This window comes from Acanthopagrus latus, chromosome 24 (genome assembly GCF_904848185.1).
Source record: "Acanthopagrus latus isolate v.2019 chromosome 24, fAcaLat1.1, whole genome shotgun sequence".
Lineage (NCBI taxonomy): Eukaryota > Metazoa > Chordata > Actinopteri > Spariformes > Sparidae > Acanthopagrus > Acanthopagrus latus.
In genome coordinates, this window is record NC_051062.1 from 8000390 (window position 1) to 8021257 (window position 20868).

The 20868-nt window shown below is 42.6% G+C and overlaps 2 protein-coding genes across 16 annotated transcripts in view; one reads left to right on the forward strand and one right to left on the reverse strand.

The window, feature by feature from the left end:
• LOC119015531 (collagen alpha-1(XXVIII) chain-like) overlaps positions 1-16958 on the reverse strand; it is a 39894-nt gene extending 22936 nt beyond the window's left edge. For 3 of the 15 annotated variants that reach the window (XR_005073378.1, XR_005073379.1, XM_037091609.1), the window contains exons 1-15: positions 16016-16819; positions 15564-15726; positions 14800-14910; positions 14560-14659; positions 14313-14469; positions 8109-8269; positions 6306-6880; positions 4827-4847; positions 4689-4751; positions 2340-2393; positions 2181-2225; positions 1983-2009; positions 1503-1547; positions 1181-1225; positions 732-785 (exon numbers count right to left, since the gene is read on the reverse strand). Coding sequence is in view for 13 of the 15 variants with exons in the window: in XM_037091609.1 (XP_036947504.1) it covers positions 732-785; positions 1181-1225; positions 1503-1547; positions 1983-2009; positions 2181-2225; positions 2340-2393; positions 4689-4751; positions 4827-4847; positions 6306-6880; positions 8109-8269; positions 14313-14469; positions 14560-14659; positions 14800-14910; positions 15564-15695 (1590 nt within the window). In the remaining 2 variants the exon portion in view is untranslated. The other 12 variants (XM_037091603.1, XM_037091605.1, XM_037091600.1 and 9 more) reach the window with 12 other exon arrangements.
• A 16-nt stretch (positions 16959-16974) lies between these two features.
• On the forward strand, positions 16975-20742 carry LOC119015534 (ATP synthase subunit beta, mitochondrial). Its single transcript, XM_037091617.1, has 10 exons — positions 16975-17132; positions 18031-18204; positions 18292-18466; positions 18625-18746; positions 18858-19042; positions 19122-19280; positions 19438-19560; positions 19663-19875; positions 19962-20163; positions 20278-20742. The coding sequence occupies exons 1-10, from the start codon at positions 17030-17032 to the stop codon at positions 20373-20375; spliced, it is 1554 nt and encodes a 517-aa protein (XP_036947512.1). The 5' UTR covers positions 16975-17029; the 3' UTR covers positions 20376-20742.
• The last annotated feature ends 126 nt before the right edge of the window (positions 20743-20868 follow it).

A 20868-nucleotide genomic window follows, 5' to 3' on the forward strand; every position in this document is an offset into this window, starting at 1 on the left:
CATGAACATTCTTCCAAAATAATTAAGGAGGGCACACTTGGTGGGGAGTGTTGGCTCATGGCGGAATTGGCAGCTATAACACAGGAGGGAAGGGGCTTTAAAAAGTAGGAACAGACAAATAAGCTGACAAGGTAATAACAGATGAGGCATTTCAGTCGGGGGTTTCAAATGTTCCAGTGGTGATGGATCATAACTCATGAATAGGTGTTCGAATGTACGGTCAGCCGATCAGTTTGTGGGGCTACTTGACATTTGTGATGTTATTTATGCCCGTGATAAATTGATTTAATCGGGACACATTTTAAATGTCATCCTGGTGAGAAAAACTCTCCAGATCAAAAAGAAACACTTTATTATGTCACATGGTTTTCCCCAATTTATATTCTCCTGCACGCATTTCATTTTTCATCACTGCCACTCGGCAGGTAATAAGGTTGTTCATTGTCTTTGTGTTGATGAATGTGCAGACATGGACACCTCTTTCATACAGCTGTGAAAAAGACTCAATTCAAACCAGACGGGAAAAGGAGTTAATGCCTCCAACCAAGTAACCCAGTATCCTTTAGCTATGCATCTGGTTTTGGATAAGGGGAAAGGCCACTCATTGCCTTTATATATAAAGAATGACCAGATGACCAGTTGATTTACTACTGTCTTTGGTTTCCTTTAGTACTCAAACACTTCCCAGATTGAAGAAGATTTCAAAGGCATCAAGACTGAGGAATACTTACTTTTTTACCCATTGGACCTTCAGGTCCGACATCGCCAGGTGGACCATTCACACCCTAAAAGTGAAGAAATGGTTGACAGTTAAGTAGCAGTGATTGTAGTTCATCAAGGATCAGACAGACAGCGAACATGACATACTGAACTTGAAGACAGCAGTGATTGTTATTGCTATCAGCTCAGCGACTGTGCAAGGCTTGTCCTGATTGAACGCTAAGCTAAGATCTCTCTCCACTTGTTGAAGCAGTGTGCATGGGGCTCTAGTTTGGACCTGGAGTCTCCAGAGCTTGGAGGCAACTGACAAACTGACAAATCAAATGGCTGCTGTTTCAAAACTTGCTATAAATTTCAAATGATCTGTATGGATAGGTTCACATGTAGCAACAATTAGGGGGCTTGGGTGATTGGTGAAGGGTCATCTGGATTATACAAAAGAAGGAATGGTAGATTTGACCTGAAGTCCACGATTTCCTCTTGGGCCAATGGTGCCTTCAGGACCCTAGAAAAGAAAAAGAGCTCCATCATGATCATAAACTTCCATCTCAGAGGCGTTGTTAGATTTAAAAATAGAATAGTAAGTACAAATAAAGATTAAAAGGATATGGAGAGTGAACTTCAACCAGTTATTACCATAAAACAAAACTATCTTTTTATGAAGTTCAGTCATTCATATTTTACTAGGATAAGAATGGACGTGTGAGTTCTGGCAGGTTCCCTTTACTGCACCACTGAAGCACTGGGGGGGAGCAATGCAACAAAACTTAACAGCAACATACTCTGTCTCCTTTAATTCCAGGTGTGCCACACTCCCCTCTCTCTCCCTGGAAGAGAATAAAAAAGCAGTTTAGTGAGGTCATTTTTCATAATCAAAATTCCATCGCTGTGCCACAACAAGTTTGTGCGACTTCCAAGGTACAATTATTCTAAGCATAATGGGTTTTAATATCCCGGCCAGGAGCTGGTTTGCAACAACTAATGGCATGGGATTTACGTAATTAAATTCCTTAAAAGGAAAAGTAACAGGAGATACTTGCAGACAGGCTTGACATTAAACAAAAAAAGAACAAAATGGCGTGATGTTTTCTCAAAGACTTCTCTGTGTATGCTCTCTTCTGAGGCACTTTATCAGGTCTGGAAAGCATAAATCTCCAGTTTCTCTCACTGATGCAAATCTTTCAAGCGTGGGAACTTGATACTTTGACAAAACCATGGGGGCATCTTGTGATTTACACTATACAACAGAATCCATAACTTACCTTCTCTCCTTTGTATCCCGTTTTGCCCTGTGTGTACAAAACACTCTTGTTAAATCAGGAGGGAGACAGGCGACAACCAAAACACAACAAAACCTGTCTCTTTTTCTTTTAGAGCAGTGATTTATGTGAAAGGTGGAGTAGCAATGTTTTATACCACTTGTTAATCTTGACTCAATCTCAATCTTAACCCTAGCTCACCTCTGCTCCTTCCCGACCCGGAAGTCCACTCAGCCCACCCTCACCCTAGAAGGAAAGAGGAATGTTAGTTTGACCAGGAAAGGGAACTGGCTTGTACCAGCAACAGCTTGAACTGGTAGTAGGGTTTGCATTATGCTACTGAGCACAAGTAGGCTGCACCTTCTGTCCCTTTTGGCCGGGGATTCCATCTTCTCCAGACCGTCCCTTCTTGCCCTGCAGAGAGAGTCATGGAAGCAGCATTAGGCAGAAAACAGCGATCACTTGCAGATAAACCAAAAACACTAGGGTGATTTAAAGGCAAAAATTCAAATTTTGAGATTCTATGGTCGTGTGAAATCATCTGTATGACGTAGATATCAATATATACATACATATGCACCATGTTTTTTGATCTTGGTCCTTGGGCCCCATGTCCTTCATGTTTTACTGTAGATGCTTCGCTGCTCCAACACACCTGGCTCAAATGATCAGCTCGTCATCAAGCTCTGCTGAAGCCTGACCTGTTCATTTGAATCAGGTGTGCTGGAACAAAAACACAGAGGACACGGGGCCCAGTGTCCTCGACTGAAAACCACTGGCTTAAAATAAAGACTGAAGTAGAGGGAAGCAGGTCGCCAGGCTCTCGCTAATCAAACCAGACAACATATTAATTAGAGAGACTTTGAGGGGCTATTAGATTGATTTAGCTGCCATTTGACAGAGCAGTTGTACCTGTTTCCCTCTGTTCCCAATCTCTATGCTAAACTGATCCTCTTCTGGCTGCAGTTTAATATTTACTGTAGAGACAAGACAGTGGTCTCCATCCTCTCATCTAACAAGAAAGCAAAAAAAGTTATTCCTTTAAAGGTCCAATATTATGCTAATTTTCAGGCTCTTGCTTTTATTTGGGGTGTCTACTAGTAAGTTTTTAAATGGTTTAATGTTCTTCTGTCCAACATCAATTTTAGTGAATGTCTCTTTAAGGCACCCTTCCCCAAAAGCCCAGTCTGCTGTAACTGGTCAGCTCTCACAGGCCTGAGCAGGCACCGGTCATTGTGTTTTTCGCCGGCGTATTTGCAACCACAGATGTGTTTGGGGCGTGGCTGAGGGTTGAGACATATAAGTAAAAAAAAAAAAAAAAACCTACATTGAGCTAACTGGCTGCTAGCTGTAACATGAGAGTGGTATCAATTGTTTAATCTAACGCTTATAGAACTCTTATAGCTTATAGAACAGTCGTCCTCTTGTCATTACCCTATGTAGCCTCATGGACGCAACGCGTTTGAAGTGCATCCTGGATAAAGTCCATTGAGTCTGGGAGCAGATGAGTCAGAGGGGACATGTGTGAGAGGACCCACCCTCAAACAACTGTCTGGCTCTTCTCTCTGTTTTCACGCATGTGAGCTGTGGACTGTGCATGTCCTTTCTGTATGTCTGCACACACTGCTTCCGTCCGTGTGCGCCTGCTGCTCGTGATGTGAAACAGCTTTTGTTCGGAGCATTAGGTTTAAGAGGCGTAATTACTCTGTTCTCATCCTGTGAAAATACATCAAAGCAAAACCACTACGTCTAATTGTGGCTGACCTTCTCTGTGTAATAAAGAGCGTTCACATCCCGACGTGGCTCTGGCAGGCAAAGGAAGTCATGCGCGTAACATCTTATCCGCCGAGCATGTGTCCTCAGACAATCCCAAAAAGCTGTGTTCTTTCCACAGACATGACTCTACTGATTTCCCATGTAAATATATGTTTAGGCCTGTTCTCAATAAACTGTATGAGGAATGTAAGGCATGTTTTTTACTCTCAATGCTGCAGGGAGCTTCGCAAAACCACACGATTTACTAACCACCCCCCAAAAACCCTGCAATTATGTAGCCTGTTAGCATCAAGGGGGCCTTTGTCAGCTGTGTTGTCTTATAGCTCTTCAAAGGGAGACAATCTGGGAGTAACTGTCTTCAAGAGACACGAGAAGAGTGAAAATGTGGTTTTCAAAAAGAGAGATTTGATCCTATCATATGCAGCAGAGGAAGGCCGATGTAGAACCAGTGTTCCTTAATAAATTCATGAAAAAGACAAAGTAGGCTAGGCTACTTAAACACATTGTGAAACAACTGCAGACATAATTCAAACTTGACTCATTATAATAAAATGTAATGTCATCACTCTTATTTTCATTGTAGAGTTTTATTGGATATCTATATTCCCCTGAGGTTGGATTTCTGAATCGGAAAGCCTGATGCACCTCACCAACCCTGACCTCAAAATCCAAAATGGCTGCCTCATGCGTCAAGAGCTGTGAAAGCTATAAAATATTATAATTTCAATTAGCACTTCTTTCTTGCTAATGTGTCACAGTGGTGTCCAGTTTCTAAGCTTAAGATTCAGGGGGCATTTTGTAATCACTTATATGATGAAATCCTATAAAAATGTGTTATTATGAAAATAAAAATGATGAGTAATTCCTCAGATCTATTTAAGTTTGAACCCTCCAGGGCTCCATAGGTCGATGCAGGATATACAGATTACTTACAGGAGGGCCGCCGGGTCCCCGCTCACCCTTTTCACAGGCACACTTGCTCTGGGCCAGAGGACACTTCAAACACAGGGAAAGAAGAGTTAGACAGGCCATGATGCAGGGACACAAATCAAGAATTGTCTGGAGACTTACCCCTTCATCTGCCAACGCTGTCTGTGGAGGGAGAAACACAAGAATGTCAAGATGTTGTTACATTTACTCCATATGCGTATATTTATGCCCCACCAGCAGACATTTACAGAGAGGGATCTAAGAAAATGACTCTAAGAAGCTTTCATCCCGGTCTTAACTTTACATTGTAGGATTAGACTGGAGCACCTGCACCTCAAACATCCAATTAAACCTGTTCACTGCTGGCCTGGGTTCAATTTGTCAAATGGCCTTCGACCCCCTCCACCTGATCCTGCCGGTGGACTCACATCCTGCACTTCCTCTTGTAACAGACACTTTATTCCCAAATTTTCACCCCGCGGGTTTCTTTACTCTTCAAAGCTGACCACATTCTCTACACAAGGGGGAATGGTCGAAATTCCACTGCGTAAAATACAAACCACATGCATTGATCAGTAAAATAGCTTCGGTAAGCATGTAGGGGATGTTTCCATGGTAGGGAGGGGTGTCTGTAGACAACACACAGTCTGTTCACAGAGGACGAGGCCATGCAGTCAAATTCTGGGGCTAAAGATAAAAGACAGTTTCTCAGCTGAGACAAAGGCACATGCTTATGACATACAGATGCTGCCTGAACAGTGCCATGAGATGAAAGTCTGCTTGTGGACTGGCTGCTGCTGCTGGTAGGCTGTCAGCTCCAATGCTCTTGCAGGGTTTCTATAAAGTTTTACCTTATCATATTTGGATGTGTACCACCTGTGTCAACAATGAGCCTGAGTTTGAAGTGGTGCTTGAGGAGCTGGTTGAATGATGTAGCGTGCATGCACGTTCTTGCTGGGTTCCTGCTCAGAACTGCACCCGATTTTCCCACAAATAGTTTTTAATGTGGAGCACATGTTAGAGCCAAGAGCCTGATTGTGTCTGCTGGATGTTGCTGTGCAGCACATGTTCTAATTATATGAGTGGAAAGTTATCGTCTTTCAGTTTAGGAAGTAACCCCAATCACTGTGGTCATAGACAATTGGAAATAAAGACAAACTTTGTGTTAGTTAAGTGCCAAAACATGCAAGGTCAAAGGAAAATTTCAAAGAAGCATTTTTGAGAGTGGACGTCAGAGTGAATTTGTTTCCCAGTGATGATTAAGGTGATGATACCAGACATGTTGCCATGGCAACAGGTAGCAGATGTACATCAGGGATGCAATAAGTCAAGAAATCATCGCAGTGGGAAGTATGAAAGACAGCACAGGGGAAGTGCTTATCAGATGCATGGGAAGTAGAGGACGCTAACATTTAAGCCTTTCAGCAAAAGTTTATATGAATAATGGATTTTTTAATCATCCACCTGCCACAAATGACCCTTATCAAGAATCAAACAACTGATTTCAGATGTAAGTTCCAAAGAAATGCAGGAATATCAGATCTAACTAGTTTTCTGCACATTAAACACCATCTCAAAGAACTGCTAACGTTAGCCACCACCAAATAATATTTTACTCACAATCTCCTTGATGACTTTGTCCACAATGCCTCTATCCTGCAGGTTGTGAAGGTAGCGTGAGGCTGGGGAGCTAGCGATTAGCCGCAGCTGAGCTATATTGGCGGCCTCGTTGGCCTGTGGTGTGATGCCTATGGTGAAGAAGCGGACACCTTGGTTCTTAGCATCAGCCACAGCTGAAAATATGTCCGGGTTCCTGGGATGAGAGATTCCGTCGAAGAGCAGAACGGCGACCTTGATGCTGCTGGGAGCCGACTCCTCCAGGTAAATACGGGTGAGGTTGGTGATGGCATAGGTGGTGTAGGTTCCATGGCCGATGTAGACGATGGGGGCGATCCGGGCCTTGAATTCGTCGGGGCCCCGCCACTGTTTGAAGGTCTGCTCGACGATGACATGGCTGCTGTACTGAAGGAGGGCAGCGCGGGAGCTGAGCCCCCTGCCGGTCTGCAGACGGAGACCCTGCAGCCGGTCCATCACATCCGAGGCAAAGCGCTTCTCTTGGGCATGGTTGTCCTTGGCGCTCTCTGAGCTGTCGATCAGGAAGGCCAACTCCAGACTGCAGTCTTCATCAATAAGTGCTGAGAAGGAAGAAAAGTTAGCCAATTATTAACCAAGAATGACAGGAATAGTTTTTGGGAAATACGCTAAGTCACTTCCTTGCTGAGAGTTCGATGAAAACACTCATATATGTAGGCTATGCAACCGTGTCTCCCAGAAATTAGGAGAAAAGTTTTTCAATTAATTTTACTCAAACAGTAAAAATGTTCACTGCGAACACATTTTATCCATTTCCTGCCAAAATGTCCATGAGGCCAATAAATTAGAACTTTTTCCATTTTTAGGCGACGGGGTTGAAATGTGAAGATAAGCTCAGCATAAAGACTGGAAACAGTGGGAGACAGCTACCCTGGCTTTGTCTGAAAGTACAAAGGCCACCCTCTAACAACTCATAAATTAACGCTCAGCTAATTGCTCTATATCACCAATGGAAGCTATTTGGAGATATGCTGCCCACTATTTGTTTTGAGGATGAATTTGACTGATGGCCAATTCTTACATATTGCACCTTTAAATAGATTGTGATATCATTTTTTGTTCGCTCACCCCTACCAATGACCTAACAAACTCCTATGTTTTCCCTGTTATTTTCTGTTGCCAAGTTGGTTGTCAAGATATTTTTTCTATCATTTATCACTTTCAATTCCAGCCCAATATAAAGACCCAACAGATCACAGCCAAATGGATTCCGCTAGATTTATCTATGAAGCCTTCAGAGGGGGTAAAGGTGATTTATTGACTGTTTGGGTTCTATAGGCTTATGCCTTTTTAAGAAAAGTGTGATAAGTTCATGAACGTGACATATAATATTGAAGAGGAAATAAAAGTAACTCAACCCTCCGCGCCAACCTTCAGCCATGGAAGGAGGTCACGGATCTAATATGGGCTGAGGATAATTCACATTAATCATCGCGGAAATATGTCACAGAGAGAATGTGCCTGGGGAAACAGGATTCTGAGCGAATAAAACATTTGGGTAACAGAGCACTGAACGGTCACACAGGAGATGGATGGCTCGGAGAGACCTAAGAGATATGATCAATCCAAGTGGATTGCATCCTCCAGCGATGTCCTTGTTGAGGATCGTGTTCTATTTTTTCACCTGTGGCACTGCTTTTTTTTCAGGCGATGCAAAAAAATGAAACATGTGCCCCCTGCACAAACTCCACACCACTTTTCAAAGTAAGAGCATCAGTGGAACAAACAGTCCCAAGACAAATTCTAAAAAGGAGATAACTTTAGACTTACCATTGCCATTTTTCGGTATGGTAATGGATGTGAATTGGTTGACCTTCCTTTTGGGAGTCACCACCACCTCCTCCTCATAGTCTTCTTCATAGTCCTGTGCACAAAGACCTTGAATTCCCCACAGTAGCAGGAGCCAGTGCAGTGAGGGGACCATGACTTCCCTGAGAGATAGAAACAAGACAGAGACGGATAAAAAAAGACCCAGACACGTCCTCACATTTAAATATCTTCAACACACTCAGAGAACAGGCTTCAACAAGCATGCATGTGTGAGAGTCAGCCATCAAACATGCATAACTCACAATGTTGCTGACTTAGGTCTCCAATGTGTTCAGCTCTACAAAGCTCTCCTGGCAGTGAGGAAATTCAGAAAAAGTGCAAAAAGGGAAAAGGAGAAATTCTTCATTCAGAGTCAGTTTGGTTCCATTTCCTGAGCATCAAATTGAGTGTCCTCTTCTGCCAAATCTTAGCTGCGAGTCTGCAGGTCAAGTAGGTGCCTTATAGTGACAGCAGCAGCAGCAGCAGCAGCAACAGCAGCAGCAGCAGCAGCAGCGCGTTGCCAAAAGTTTAGAGTGTATTCTGGCTCTCATGAGACTCAATTCAAGCCATTCTGAGCTGCAGTAAATGAAGGGAAGTCCAGCCCTTTTTCAACTTCACTCCCATTTTGGGGAGAGTGGGAGGGGTGGCTGGGGAGACGGAGCAATGAGTGCATTTCCCCCCTTTTATTAGATAGAGTGTCATTTTTACTTTGATAGCCATGCTATTAAAACAGGAACAGAATGGAAAGCCCCTAAAATTGTAATTGCTATTTGTCTTTTTCACTCCCTTGGAGGTATTTCTTGAAATTCATAATTACACAATGAGGAAATTTTACAGGAGTTATAAGGCTGATTCTAAAAAAAAGAACAAACAAACTTTCAACAAAAGAAATAACACAATATTCCTCTTCTGTTCAAAAAGTTGTATTCAAAAAGCAGAAAAACACACAAAAATCCTCCCTCAATAGAATACGTTCAGGAGTTCTGGTGTGAGAGCCTTATTCGTCCCATTAGGACTTTATCCCATTGTCCTACATATATCCAAGTCTTATACCATTTCAAGATGATTAAATTTAAAATTTCAAGTTTTTCTTTTCAGACCACTCGAGAACAGCACGAGTTCTTATAATCTGAATTCTTTTGACTTGAAATGATTAATTGAATAAACTGTTCGGAGATCAGTCAACTGATCAAAGAAACATAATCAGAATACAAACACACATCCCAGCATGCACTCTTTTAGTTAAAACTCTAAAAGACTTTTTCTTAATTTGAAGAAAACATGTGACAGAAGCTTTTTGTGGCAGCATTTTGAGATAATATATCATGAGGTAAATTAGACATTTGGTTGACTGAACTGTGGAACTCTGTTGTGAGTGAATTGCTTGAAGTTGCTGATGTTAAATAAAGAATTCAAGTACACATGACCTAAATAAAGTCTAGATTACTAGAACAGTTTATTCGTCTTAAATCATACAGAATTACCTCAACTGTCTTCTCAAATTCAGTCAACTTAAGATTTCAAGGCAGTCTGGACACCAACTGCTTTAAGTTTAAACAACTAGTTGGTCTTTACAGTGTACATTTAAGCATTAATTATCAATATTGCAATTGTAACTTGGGGCTACAGTGGTGAAGGTTAAATAGTTACCAGAGTTACATGATCATTTTCTGATGCTCAGTCACTTGATCCATTGCTGTACGAGAAAGACCTATTATGACTGCTCAGTTCAAGTCAGTTCTATTTATGTTTTCTTTATTTGTGCCTCCAGGTGCCTCGCCCTCGGAACAATCCGGAAAGCTGGAAAAAAAAGTCTGGATGGGTGAATTAATACCTTAAGGCGACACACCTTGCAAGCTCAGTTTTCTGTGATTCACCTGTGAAAACACCCAGAGCAGCCATTTGTCAGTCTATCTCCTGGCATGATTTACTGTATACAGAGATTTCCAGCAGCCAGAGAGAAGTTCATTTGTATTAGGGGTATTGCCACCGAAGCAGTCGCATTATTCCCATTGACCAGATATGATCAAACAATGGGTGCGAGGTCAGTCTCTGCATGTTAACATGAGAAGTCTCTTTTCTGGCAGAGGTCTCTTCAAAGCCGGATGTGAAAAAGCTATAACAGAACGCTTTTTTTTTTCAGAGCCAGTCCGGTTTTTATTAAAACCTGGTGCGTGTCCTTTTCGGCACCAAAGAAAATCTCCTAACTCTTTAATCTTATTATAATTCCTATGTAGTCCCGGATCAGAGGAGTCTTTACATCCCATGAGACGGCCTGCATCCATAAAAGCTGGAAGTGGAATCACATAACTCCGCGACGGTGGATGACGGCGTGTGTTTTTATTGCCTACTGTATTCCTGAAAGCAAGGAAAGGTGAGCTGTCACTCAAGAATGCTCCCCCCTGAAAGATGGACCTCCTTAAATCTGGTGCAGCTCCCGTCCCTTCCTGTGAAGAGCTGATAAAGCAAAGTGGGGATTTATGGGAATTATTTGTGTCGCTATAATATTATGTGTGTTTGGATGTACTTTGCAGTGAAAAATACAAAGCTGTCCCTTCGGATGTCTGACTTTATAATTTCTAAAAGGCTGTTCCACGTGAATGAGTCTGACTTTTATAGCTTAGACACCTGTTTTGTTGACAATTACATGATTTATGACAAAACTAGGACACATCAGAGTGCTAAATTTCAATATGAAATGACTTACAACGTGAGTTTCTAGTCACAGTACGCTAAAGTAGGGCAGCTGAGAATCCACAAGAATTCGATTTTTAAAGTTAACTTTGCATATTTCTTATTTCCTTCACGACAAGCCTGCATTTAAATTGTGCATTAACTTTACTGAAAGGTTTTTCTAAAGAAGACCCCAGAGTGTTTCCAAACGACACAGCAATTAGGTGACATTCATTCGGAGAGTACGTGGGAATGAATGAATAAAGATGTGTCGCCGCTCTGAGCAGATGCAGACACCAATAAAGGGCATTAATAAAAAAGCAGGACACGGCATTTTCTATGTCATACCACACAATTTCATTTAATGAGCAAATGGTTACCTTGGAAAAAGGTGTGTGGCATGAATGAAAACAAGAGTCTTTCTTTTATGGCACGGCAGAAGCCCCCCACTTTGCTCTTTGATATTCCCTTCCCCTCCAGGTATCTCTCCTGTGACATTAGGCTTAACCACTGTTTTTACAAGATAATGCATGTTCCTCCAACATATAGTTACAGAACCGCAGAGAACACGACTGACATCAGTGCGAGTGTTGATTGTTTGGCGGATGAATGCCGGGTCATGTTGAAGATCAGAGAAACTGAACAGATCTGCCTGAACTAAAAGGGGAGCTGACAGCTTCACCTCCGACTGAAAATAATCCTTAGTGTTAGCTGTCATGGCCTACCAGAGGAAGGTGTTGCTGGAAGCACAAACACTCGCAAAGGAGAAGTTGTCAAATCACAGACGAAATGCATAACTAACTGGTTGTGGGAAGGTCTCTCAAAGCTAATGTTAATATGCTACCACGACAATGCCAACATGCTGATGTTTAGCAAGTATAATGTTACCATGATCTTTGGCTGTGTCTGAAATCACTAACCCACATATTTACTATATAGTGCACAATCTTTACTGTCTGCAATTTTATCTGAGAGTCTTTGGAAGGTGAATTTAAAGATTATTAGAGAAATGTCTCATTTTACAGCTCACTATGGAGTAGACTAATGAAATTCTTTAATGTGGAGAGTAAATAATAAAGTTAGATAAGCACTTGCTAATAAACCTTAAATACAACACAAGTACAGCTGAGGATGATGGCAATGTTATAAGTTTACATAAATTTTGTCCTAAAGTTTGGACACATACAAATGTTAACCTGATGACAGCACCAGAAGCACCAGAACCAGAAGTTAATACAATTCATCCTGAGGGGAACATGTACGTCTGTCCCAGAATTCATGGCAATCCATCTAATAACAATCCATCCTTCATGCCAACTTCATGGTGCTGCTAGGGTAAAAGTCAATGGATCTCTCTCAGGACCATGAAGGTGCAACATTTCATGGCATTAGTTTCAGTAACTGGAGATTATTCAGCCGGGACCAAGTTGCTGAACAGACTGACAGATCAACTTTGCAACATTGCCTACAGCCATGCCGCTAGCAAGGCTAAACAGACCAGAACCAAAGAGAAAAGCCTTTTCCTTCCCCCTGCTTAGTATTTGTTTCATATAAGCTGCTATCGGTTTCAATCGGCCACCGTGACTACACTTTTTACCTTTGAGGCTTTTGATCAAAAAAAGCAGAAAATCCTTTCCTCAGAAGTGCTGTACGGAACATATCTGTGGAAGGTCAAACATCGCCTGCTGTCAAATTGCCCAAGAATGATGAAGGGAAGGCTTTCCAAAACCTGACAATACACAGGTGCAGCCTTTCTTTGGAATCGGAAACATTTGCAAGCGACTGAATAAAGGTTATTGTCGTGGACTCAACTACAAAGCAGGTACCACAGAGCCCTCCATAATGCAGGCCATCACATTTTTAAAATGACAGACGAGGCGGACGTGTTTAAGACGGTAACCACATTGGCATCTGCTGCGATGGATCCCACTGAAGAACATGTCCATTCCTGCATCACCTGGCCTCGCACGCTGCGGTGAACTCACTCAGCTGTGATCACTGTAGCTACAGTAACCGCAACACACGCTCAATCTTTGGATGCTTTTTTGGGGGGGGAAACATTGCCAAGTGATCTCAACATTGCACCCCTCAACTTTTGCGGCAACGTGTTTCACAAGACACCTTTTTAAATAGAGATTTTGTTTGGTTTAAAATAGATTTGACATTTGCAGCGTTGACAATCTGTGTGGACTCGTGCACGTACCTGTAACAATCCAACAAGGCAAACCCACAAAACCCTGGCAACACAAAGTAATCTCAGTCATCGCTCATCAGGGTTTACTTTGAGCCATGAATTGGATGTTTTATTCAAATCCAGGTATGTGCTGTGTTTTCACAGACAAATACAGACTAGTAGAGATGTGGCGGTGCCTGCAGAGAGTCTGTGGGTTGGATTAGGGATGCCAAACCTCGTTCGTTCAGTTGCAGTCACATCCAAAACATCAAATAGGTGCGTTGCAGTGTTTGTTGGTGGTGTATACAATACTGTGCTGAAAAACATGTATTATAAACTAGCTTAAAATGTCTTTACAACGTTAAATTTAAATTCATGCGCAATAAAGAGGACCAAAGCATTGAATGTGCTGAAATGCAAAGACAACCAACATTTCTACCAAAAAGAAGATTTTGCATAATGCTTTAAACTGAAGCTGAGTCAAAGAGATGATCTCAAGCCCTCTTAAATGAAAATACACACACACACACTCATGCACACACCTGCACTTAACCATCCTCCTCTTTTGGTGCAGCAGCACCATCTAGTGTAAATATGACAGACTCACTTCTCTATCCCTACAATGCATACTACACACTGATATTGTAAAAAGGTATGCACTACATATTCATTTAAATTAACACTGATGCCTCTATATGACCCACATTAGCAAACAAGACTATCAATGAAAAGACTGGCAATCCCTGTATGATTATTTGTTATTCTTAAAGGTGCAATATGTAAGAAAAATCCTAATTTCTGTCGAGTTTGAAGGAAATGTTTTATAAATTAGTTAACAAGTCAGCTCAGCTCATCTTTGATAAAAGAGAGAAGTGTGAATGAATTAAGAAGGTGTATGGCTGTATTGCTCTGTTTAATAAGGAAATTAGGTACAAGAATATCTAATCTCTTGACCTTTTGTCAGTTTTATTTGTGTATTGATGACTATTAAATAATGTATGCATGGTAGAAATGTGGGAGATGGAGTGCGGTAGACGGGCTCAACAACAAAGTTTCACTTGTCAAGTCTGCGGCTTCCTCACTTGACTCACTGATGTTCATCTGCATGCCAAAAACACACATTTTTTTCCTATTTTTGTCTTGACATCTTCAATAAAATGTCTCCCTTTGAACTGAATTTTACAACCAAAACATACACTCACTGTCACAGTGATGTCCCAGAAACACACCAGGACACTGATCAAATTATAAATTATCACTAACCAAGAAAGCACCACCTACAAGACTCACATCGCTCTCACACACACATACACACTTACTTCAGGTAGTCTTTAGTGATGAATGGATGAGTGAAGACTTCATAAGGAGTGATCCTCTCGTCTCCATCAGTTTTCAGCATTGCCTTCAGGAGCTTGGTACACTGCTCTCTCTCTTTAGCCTCAGCTCTGTTATTTTCCTCCAGACGCATCTCGGAAACAACAGTCAAATCCAATATCAGTCAAGTCATCCTCACAATAATGAAAAGACAATCAATCATAGAGACAATGAAAGTTACTTCACAATTACCTTTTGGATCATCCAGAGATTGGAATTTGTCGCTGTCGCCGTCGACTGTCGCCGTCGACTCTCTTTTATCAAAGTTTTCACTACAATATTCCACAAGTGTCTACAAGAAGGTTCAAAGTGTTTGTATGAATGTGCCTCTAAATCAATCTGAATGATTAACTGTTATATTCTATGATATGTTATGTTCTGATAAAAGGTTGTATAATGTCTGTAAAGGACAGAGAAGGTTCATTGTGGTACCTTGAGCTGCCAGCTGCCAGACTCAGACCTGTTGAAGTAACTAGTTGTCCTTCGACCATTATTAAGAAGATGGTCTGCTGGCTGACCCCGGAGCTCAACAATGCTCACCAGCTGAAGATTAAACACAGCATTACATCAAAATATGCAAGAGGAAGCAAAACATTTTTCCCAGGAGGGCAAAGTAATGACCCACTCGTATCTGAATGGCCAGTCCTCAAGCACTAATTAGAAAAAGACCACAAGCACAAGGGAAGAAATGAAAGTAATTGAAAAACTGAATACATTAGATGACTTACAAATTCATAACCAGATACTCCTTTAACGGCAGGTTGCCGCACATCATCATACACACAATCCAGACCAGCTACCACATATCAATGGCCTCAGAAAAGTCACAGCCCAAAATTATTTCTGCAGTCCTGACTGTGGAAGAGAAACATTACACAGGATGTTTAGACTGTCATATTTTGGAACGTGAGCACATGGAAAGAAAAAAAAATCTAATCTCTCACTTCTGTTTTAAAACAGAAATAATCCACTTCAACTTCAAAAGGATGGTTGCAGACACAAGCCCCAGATGTCTTCTGATCTAAAAATGTAAAACCACAAATTGAAATGGTGAAGAACAACTAGAAAGAAATATGATTCTGATTAGGGCTCTTGTGTGTCCAAGTTACATGCCTGATCAATATACTGTACAACACAAACAGTTGTAGGTGGTTATCAGAAAAAAGCACCAGTAATGTTCTACTTTGGATACCTACTCGTGTGCAATTATTTGAGCTGGAAGATCTTCTACTGTATGTCATCTTTCCTGAGAACATCTGCTCCCTGACCTGTTGCACTACCACATCCACAACCTCTGCCTCCATTTTGTTCTGGCCTGTCTTGGTCATCAGAGTCAACAATGCTGTTATCCTGGAAGCTCTAAAATGCAAAACAGCTTAATGAGTCCAATACAATATTCACATTGATCTGTGAATCACTGAGTCATAAAAAAAACATGTAGCACACCCACTACTAATCTTTTTGTTTTAGCTTTGCCATATCTAACGTTACCATAGCCCGTTACTGCTAGCTGACCAGCGAGAATTTCAAAAATTCATTTTCAAAACAATGTCTGAATGCTAACAATGCTAGCTTGGCAGCTATCAGTACTAGCAACGGCTATGTCGGTTGTTTGCGTTCAATTTGATAACACTAGGTGTTTACGTACAGGTGAAGACATGAGGTAGGGACTTTTAGTTAGAAGGTGCGATGACAACGATGCACAGGTAGGTACACTCTTCTTCCTACCGCTCGTGAGCACTCGGACTACGTCGGCAGTTGTCGGACAGCGCGCGTGTTCATGGTTTGGGGGCGTGGCTTCGGAGCGAGACATGAGCGCAGGGGGCGGGGTTTACTGGCTGATACATTCAAAATCTACAGAAAACAAAAATACAACTACATCTCATTACACTTCTGTGGCATGAAGTAAGTCTGCAGACATCATCTTCTTTTCATTCACATGCAGGGTTAGATATGCGATACATATGTACTGTTTGCTAGTGTACATGATTGAGAGTGTGTGTAGTGAAATATATAAGTCATAACAACAAACTGTAATAATACCATATTACAAGTAAAGGTATGTGTGAGTATAGAACTAGATTATCTCTAAACTTATAAATCTTATATCTGTATAAGATTATATCTGTAAAATAAAATAGTTAATTTCATGTCTTGTGGTTTAGTTCTGTAAAGTTCTGTAAACACAGATGTAGTCCTCGAGGTTTCAGTCAGACCATGCAACTAACAACTGTGGACATTTTTGCATTTTGTCTGGAGAAATAAGACACTCTCTTCAGGCAAACAGGAGCCTAATATGAACAACAAATGTCAGGGGTGCAGCAGAAAACTTTCCTCCTCTTGACATGGGACACTGTGTACAAACTGGATGTTAGGACACTATGACGATTAAACCATATACTACCATGAAGACGTACATTAATAAGAGACTTATTGAAATGATGAATACATTATATAGTTTGTAACCTTTTCTCTGGACTGTCATTCAGCTGTCACATTTACTGTCACACAGGGCCACTGTGGAGGGCAGAATGTCAGCTGGATGTGCTTAACTTTTACGCATGCTCAGTACACGTTACGCGCATGCGCAGTCGGCATCAGCGGTCATTCATTATAAAGCCGCAAGTTCCTCCGTCTCTTTCCACCTTCAGCCATTTTGACGATGTTGGGAGCTGTGGGACGCTGCTGCACCGGGGCTCTGCAGGCTCTCAAGCCTGGGGTCCAGCCCCTGAAAGCTCTCGTTGGATCCCCAGCCGTCCTCTCACGTAAGTCCTGCATGCTTGGTGGATTTGACTGAAATCGTGGAAAGAAAAGATGCATTCAGGCGCCTGTCAGAAGGGCAGGGGCCATGCTAACGCTAGCTATCGCTAGCAACACGCTGAATGTCCTGCCGGTGCCGGAGCAGGCCTTAAGACTGAAATGACAAAATTAAATTCGACTGGAGCCATCCCTAATTGTTACACGGTTATACATGTGCATGTATGCTGCTATTGACAGGGGTCATGGATCAGAAAGTGAGCTGGCTGTGTTGTTCTTTGGCTAGCAGCAATGACCTTTGTGTAATGACATGCGGCTGTGCAGAGGCTGCTAAGTTAGCATTACAAGTTGGGCTTTAGCAAGGTCTGGCTAGCAGATTAGCAAGGTTAAACGGTGTGCAACGTTTACATGAGGACGCATTGAATTCACACAGCAGCAGAAACTGCTGTAATACTATAATAACAAACCGTATATATGTATTTTGAGTGTCCTGCGTCAGTCTTTTACATTACAGCATTAGCAATGATAGCTTCAAGTGCATTTCATTCATCTGTCAGCCTGGACACGTAACGTTATCCAGTCGAGAAATGGCTTGTTTGAGTGCTGACTAATCAACATCTAATTATATTTCACATAGGTATGTTATTGTTTTGTAAGAGGGAGTTACTCGATCATTTTAGTTGTGTTTTTAAAGCTATGTCGTAGTTTGGCCGACGGCTATGACTTGACATTGAGCCGGAGCCTCCAGACACGCAGTTTGTCTGACCGCTCTGCCCCACCAGCAGACGGGCTGTCAGACTGGAGACTAACGAACACGTCCCAGGCACCGACATAACAAGGTCATGTCTGCAGAACTTATGTATGACACTGAGCTAAATGCAAAACACTGTCTGCATTATGTTACAGGCAGAGATTATGTCGCACCTGCCGCCGCTGCTGCCACCGCCAACGGGCGCATTGTGGCCGTCATTGGTGCCGTCGTCGACGTCCAGTTCGATGAGGGCCTCCCTCCCATCCTCAACGCCCTGGAAGTAGCCGGCCGCGAATCCAGGCTAGTCCTGGAGGTTGCACAGCATCTTGGTGAGCATTTGGGATAATCTACGTCATGTACCCATTTGAGAAATCGGAAAACAGAAGAAGATAACATTAAACCATGTTTGTGTGTAGGGGAGAACACAGTGCGTACCATTGCCATGGATGGTACAGAGGGTCTGGTGCGTGGACAGAAGGTTCTGGACACTGGAGCCCCCATCAGAATCCCAGTGGGACCCGAGACCCTGGGCAGGATCATGAATGTCATTGGGGAGCCCATCGACGAGAGGGGTCCCATCTCCACCAAGCAGTGAGTTCACTTTGAAAATAACAATGTTAGTCGTGACCTTCAAAAATGTCAGCAGAATGACAATATTTAAATGAAGTTATAAGAATTGCAAGTAGCAATGTGGAAGGCATTGAGGAGCTTAAAAATTGTAAGGTAATATTTTCTTTGGTTTTCTACAGGACTGCACCCATCCACGCTGAGGCCCCTGAATTCACCGACATGAGTGTGGAGCAGGAGATTCTGGTGACTGGCATCAAGGTTGTGGACCTGCTGGCCCCCTACGCCAAGGGAGGAAAGATCGGTAAGTGTTAAGATAGAGGTTTGATCACTATTTCTTGTACAGGCAGGGTGTTCTCTTCAGAAGCCCCTTGGTTATGTCATTAAACTAACCTTGTGTTTCTTGTGTTCACAGGTCTGTTCGGTGGTGCTGGTGTCGGCAAGACTGTGTTGATCATGGAGCTTATTAACAACGTGGCCAAGGCCCATGGTGGTTACTCCGTGTTCGCCGGTGTGGGAGAGCGTACCCGCGAGGGAAACGACTTGTACCATGAAATGATTGAGTCTGGTGTCATCAACCTGAAGGACACCACCTCCAAGGTGAGGAAATTAAAGAAACCTGCATATTTACTATGCGATGAAGACGACAATGACTTGCCTCACCTCTTGTCCCTGCTAGGTGGCGCTGGTGTACGGACAGATGAACGAGCCCCCAGGTGCCCGTGCCAGGGTGGCTCTGACTGGTCTCACCGTAGCCGAGTACTTCCGTGACCAGGAGGGTCAGGATGTGCTGCTCTTCATTGACAACATCTTCCGCTTCACACAGGCTGGCTCTGAGGTGTGTAAAACGTCATCATGTCTGTCAGTAACAAAGTCACAGGAGAAGATTAATTTATTTCAAGAAAAGGAATGTAGTTGTAATGTTCAGATGCAGTGTTAATTAAAATATTGGATGGCAGGCTTGATACTGACAAACTGGATCTTGTGCCCTTCAGGTGTCTGCCCTGCTGGGTCGTATCCCCTCTGCTGTGGGTTACCAGCCCACTCTGGCCACTGACATGGGTACCATGCAGGAGAGAATCACCACCACCAAGAAGGGTTCAATCACATCTGTGCAGGTAAAAAGGAAATCGAGGAGGACAACAGAAGACACTGCAATTGACTGCAAAAGATGTTTGATAAAGACTGTTGATGTATAATTGGCTCACTCTCTCAATCAGGCCATCTATGTGCCAGCTGATGATTTGACTGACCCTGCCCCCGCCACCACCTTCGCTCACTTGGACGCCACAACTGTGTTGTCCCGCGCCATCGCTGAGCTGGGTATCTACCCCGCTGTCGACCCCCTGGACTCCACCTCCCGTATCATGGACCCCAACATTGTCGGAGCTGAGCACTACGATGTTGCTCGTGGTGTGCAGAAAATCCTTCAGGTTTGTTCTTTATCAAAAAGTGTATTTTTCTAGTGCAATTAACTAAACATTCAGTAAGTTATAAACAGTTTATCTTTTTCTTGTAGGACTACAAATCCCTGCAGGATATCATTGCCATCCTGGGTATGGATGAGTTGTCTGAGGAGGACAGACTGACTGTGGCCCGCGCACGTAAGATCCAGCGTTTCCTGTCCCAGCCCTTCCAGGTGGCTGAGGTCTTCACTGGCCACATGGGCAAGCTGGTGCCCCTCAAGGAGACCATCAAGGGCTTCCAGAGCATCCTTGCAGGTTGGTTCAGTAGAAGTCGTGAACTTCAAACTATGTTTCTACATTGTGCTCCTGAACTTCTTTGGCTCCATTTGCAGTTCTCATGTTGCCTTTTTTGTCCTCGTTTCCCCACAGGTGAGTATGACGCTCTGCCCGAGCAGGCTTTCTACATGGTCGGCCCCATCGAGGAAGTCGTTCAGAAGGCAGAGAAGCTGGCTGAGGAGCACTCATAAACATCCAAACAATCTAAACTGTTGTGGGGAGAAGAGGAGAGGGGGGTCCTGTTGGTTAGGAGCACTTCGTTTGTAAAACATGTCAAGATACAAATGTACCTGTCTCGTCATCCTGAAAGAAAGTTCTATTTAATGTTTTCAATGAAAGATGGAATAAAACACTGTCTTTACACAAAACAGCTCGTCAACTGTATACTTCCTCAAGGCTTTAAAAGTTGTAGTTGATAAACTTGTTCTAAATAGGGAGTTTTCAGAAATGGCTGTCCTTACCCACTTTGACCACAAGATGGCAGTCTTGAGCCATGTTAAGCTTTCTGAACTGTGTTGCAGCTTTGTCTCTTACTGAAATAAAGAGGTGGACAAACAATTGGATGAGTGTTTGTTTCGATGCAGGGTAAAGGTAACATGGATGTTTTTACATGGAGATAGGAAGAACTATTACAGGGTTGCTACTGGTTTTGTACATTGTGTACTCTAATATCAGTATTGGTGG

What these genes read in the sequence shown, in the direction of transcription:
- LOC119015534 (XM_037091617.1), top strand. Translation starts at nt 17,030, where the DNA reads ATGTTGGGAGCTGTGGGACGCTGCTGCACCGGGGCTCTGCAGGCTCTC. An exon ending in CGCCAAGGGAGGAAAGATCG is followed by an intron (nt 18,747 to 18,857) that starts GTAAGTGTTAAG and finishes TTGTGTTCACAG; the next exon opens with GTCTGTTCGGTGGTGCTGGT. An exon ending in GTTCAATCACATCTGTGCAG is followed by an intron (nt 19,561 to 19,662) that starts GTAAAAAGGAAA and finishes TCTCTCAATCAG; the next exon opens with GCCATCTATGTGCCAGCTGA.